General features: G+C 30.6%; 1 protein-coding gene across 2 annotated transcripts in view; it reads right to left on the reverse strand.

Moving 5' to 3' along the window:
* The window catches only part of LOC106468957 (fibroblast growth factor receptor-like 1), a 54,270-nt gene extending 51,472 nt beyond the window's left edge, over window positions 1-2,798 (reverse strand). Inside the window, exons 1-2 of one of the 2 annotated variants that reach the window (XM_022398260.1) lie at window positions 2,665-2,798; window positions 2,189-2,256 (exon numbers count right to left, since the gene is read on the reverse strand). In XM_022398260.1, the coding sequence (XP_022253968.1) occupies window positions 2,189-2,252 (64 nt within the window). In that variant the 5' untranslated portion in view covers window positions 2,253-2,256; window positions 2,665-2,798. Of the gene's footprint in view, window positions 1-2,188; window positions 2,260-2,664 lie in introns of both variants that reach the window. The other variant, XM_022398256.1, reaches the window with a different exon arrangement.
* Between the last annotated feature and the right edge of the window lie 1,511 nt (window positions 2,799-4,309).

A 4,309-nucleotide genomic window follows, 5' to 3' on the forward strand; every position in this document is an offset into this window, starting at 1 on the left:
AAAGAGGACATTGACATGTTTTTTGCTTCAAAGCCAAGTGATTTCTTTAATCAAGGCATTAACAACCTGATTGTAAGATGGAAAAGCATCATTGATAAGAGTGGAAACTATTTAATTTACTAAATGTTTTGTTTTGACATATAAGTTGTTCTGGTTTTTTCATCTAAGAAAAAGCGACATTAACTTCTTGACGACCTAATATTTCATACTGTCAGAGACTTAAAGTTTAAATCAGCTTAATGGTTTGTATTCAAATTCATGTATCTATTTCATATAAAAACATCCTAATCTACTTGATAAACTTTGCCTGTACTGCAGCACTTGAAAGGATCCGTAGCTGTGTCTTGTTGAAACATAAAAATCGTTCACAAGAATTTTTAACGTTTGGCTTGGAGATACATTCGAATGATTACATGAAATTACATTAGGGCTGATGACACATTTCGAGGCAATATAATTTCAGCTTGTGATTGACCAGATCTTATGAACGCAACTAGCGAAATCTAATGGCAAGCAGCGATCGTAGAAATAATGTGTTTTAATGGTTCCTCTCTTAAAGCCATAGAATAACGAGTTCACTGTTTCGATCGCTAGATAATTAACTGCTTGTTTCTTTGAAGTTAAGCACAGAGCTATAAAATGGGCTATTTGTGCTATGCTATGGGTATCGAAACCCAGTTTCTAGCGGTTTAAGCCCGCAGTCAAACCGTTGTGCCACTGGGTGGGGGCGATACGTGAAGGTAAAGTTCCACTAGAGCTCTTTACTAAACACAGTTTGACCCTAGTGGTGAAATAACGTGCTTATGATTTATTCATTGATGTTTTTTTAATAATTTGAAGGCATATCCTAAATTAAGAATATTTAATATGAATACAGTGAAAAAAAAACTTTTATGTTTTTATATTCTCCAGTTTGTAAATATTCTAGAATAATGTGAAATATAATATTATACTAGCATCCAAGAGATTATTGTTTTAGAGCAAAGCTACGTAATGGGCTATCTGTTCTTCGTACACCGCGGAAAAATAACTTCATAAATTTGCCGCTAACCTCTTGGGACGCAATAAAAATGATAATATATACCTATAATATAACATTAAAAAGATATATGTGTAAATAAAACTTAGTTCTCATCTTAGAAACAATACAGTATTCATAACTAACTACGTAATATTTTATGTACATTAAATCTTAGATAATATGTGAAAACAGTAAATTATCAGCTGTTCTAGTTTTTTGTTTGATTGTGCAAGTTATCTGTATAACTTAGAATTATTGTTTCCTATGAAATATTTGTGGTTATAAATAAACTATATTGCCCACCTAGTGATTCGGCGATAAATCCAAATACTTATAACGCTAGAAACCAGGTTTCGATACCCATGGTAGGCACAGCACAGATATTGTATAGCTTTGTGCTTAACTGCAAACAAACAATAAGTTATAGTTTTTTTTATTTAAAGATACTGTTAATAGCTAACATCTGTTGGGAATAAAGTATACTAAAAAGCCCATTAGCTGATATTTTTGAAATTAGTATTTTGAGATTCAATTTAAAAGAAATCAATAATTTTTGGTTTCGTATTGAAAACAAAATTTTAATTTACCCAGTTAAAGAGTTTATTTTTAAATCATGATTTGCAAACTGAATATTATAAAATTCAAACTTTTGTCTTGTGATTGGCGATATTTATGGAAAACAACATTTCTCAAATACATTCTTCGGGCTTCATATGTGGTAAGTTACAATTCTAACGTTTTCCAGCACCTATTGGAATTCATACGCTGACCTATATAGAACTGTAACTTTATAACATACAGATAATTGTTATATATAATAAATTCCTGGATATGTGAAATCTTTGCTCCACTTTGTTGTTGACATAAAGTTCAAATTTTACACGTTTTTAGTATTTTATATTTGATTACATTGATTCTTTATATTTTGTAATTTGTCTAAACCTTATACAATTTTTGCATCTTCTTGCTCTCCTATTTTAAAATGTTTATTGGCATTTTTCTGCATAATTCATACCGAATTTAAATGTAAACGACTTGAAATAATGTCATGGATCATATACTTTAAATTTGAGTTGGTAATGGAAAAACAATCATTTGGAATTTTTTGGAAGCAAAAAGGGTTCTACTTCGTCTTTTTAAAACAAGATCTAAGAAAAAGAACGATACCTTCAGAAGCGATTGCTAATGTCCAGAACAACACCAAGATGTACAGGAAAAGTTGTAGTTTCATGATTCTGCTGAAACACACGGGGAAAAAAGAACATCTAAATCAAGTTCTGCGCAATTTTTATGAAATCACTGTTTTCAACACAAATAAAAATATCATAAACATATGTATTTATGAGCTCTTAATGTTTTTTTTTATATACATCAACATAAATTGTCAATCGGACTTAAGAACAATCGTTGGATCTCAGTATATTGTCCTCGGCGTCAAATTGTAATGATTTGAACAAAGCATGTTTAGATTATGATTTAGATATGTCTATTGAAATCATAATAAGAAATTTATACTAAATATATACCTTAGATAATGTATTTGACGTAACGTAATATTCGTTATCAAATGCACAACTTAAAGGGAAAAACATTTATTGCTTTCTTAGATTTTTAGTGTTTAACAACATTTCACAGTTTATTACCTTAGGCTTCTTCTTCTTGATTATGATATCAAAGAGTCTCTCGTTCTTCTGTAATGATTTTCCTGGAGATATCTGCTATATAGTCTTCTTGTGCGAAAGATGATACACTGAAATACAAACTATAACCATCCAGCACACACGGTGGTTTTTGTCACTCTAGGCTCCAGCGACCAGGGCTTTGCCCAATGTTCATTGGGTTTTGTAAGTCACGTGCCCATCTCACTTCTCGTGCTGAAGGTGGTATTGGGAAGTAAGCTTCTATCATCAGCGTCATGCTAGTGTCAGAAGGATTACACTTTTGAAATGAACTTGTAGTTTCACATTGTCACTGCTACACTGATCATTTTAATATTGATCACACTAACTCTAAATTATAATCGAAATATATATTATTAGTAATCAGCCGACGATTGTATTTCCGAGAAAACAATTTCTATTTATCCAGTTATATCATTAGAACTTTCTGTGTCCCTCTAAGCAAGACTAAAATAATAAAAAAATTTGCTTTATACTTTATAGTTATTAATGCTATTAACTTTTAGGCTAATTACTGCAATTCTATCATTTTCCTCGATATCAACGAAAGGTACAACATTTGATAATTCAAAATAATCCTTCTTGCCAGGTATATTTATGAAAGTTTCAGCCTGCCTGAGTAATCCTCGAGGAAAAAGCTATGAAATACACAGCTGTTGTTTTATGTACTACTTTTAAAGTATTTGCTTTATGCTAATAAACATCTGTGATTACCATAAAAAATCTTCAATAATTCTGGGTAACCTTTCAGAGTCAATACATTAAATGATTTTGTACTCGTAAAAGTTTCTGATATTTGCTATGTGTATGATAGTATACCGCTAACCTTTATAAGAGGACAGTTGAAACTAAATAACGGAAAGAAAAACACACTCGCACAGCATATATCAATATCTCTTAGTTATAGGGGTATAAGTATATATATAAGGTAAACTTACAAGCTGTTTAATGAATTTTATGCTAATTTGGTACAGTAATCTAATTTCTTTTGCGCAAAATTTAGTTTAAGACTTGTTCTAGTCTTATTCGTGTAATTACGACAATACTTGTTTATTTCACTTCTGGCTGGGTTCTCAGAGATATTCATGTAGTTGAATCCTGCGGAAATTCTCTGGTAAAAAAAGGAGTAAATAAGTCCAGAATAATTGTCTTTGCATTTATTATTTTTTCTATGAAACTTCGAGGTTGTGTTTAGTTTGAAATAGTAACTAATGAACAACTAAGCTTATTCTAACCTACTTAATCATTCGAGTAAACTATATAGTTATAACGTATCACTTATTATGCCTGATCTTACAAACAAGTATGGTTCTCTGATCAAAGTACATAAAAGTGATTTAATATGTAGTACCTGTATGACTTAGATTTTGTTTATTCCTTATTAACTTTATTGTGACATTGTTTTATTTGATGTGTCAATTTTCTTTCCTACATTTTGTTTTGTCGTTTTTCTGTTCTACCATAATGTTTTTCCTGTGACGTTTTCTCACCTGTAATAATGTTTGATTTTTCATACACTGTTCTTCGTCATGATATTGTGCTCCGCTATCACATATTTTCTTCTGTTCTATGTTGTTTTTTTTCGAGTTACAATTTCATTATTTTAATA

The sequence above is a fragment of the Limulus polyphemus genome, unplaced genomic scaffold (assembly GCF_000517525.1).
Source record: "Limulus polyphemus unplaced genomic scaffold, Limulus_polyphemus-2.1.2 Scaffold93, whole genome shotgun sequence".
In the NCBI taxonomy this organism is placed as follows: domain Eukaryota; kingdom Metazoa; phylum Arthropoda; class Merostomata; order Xiphosura; family Limulidae; genus Limulus; species Limulus polyphemus.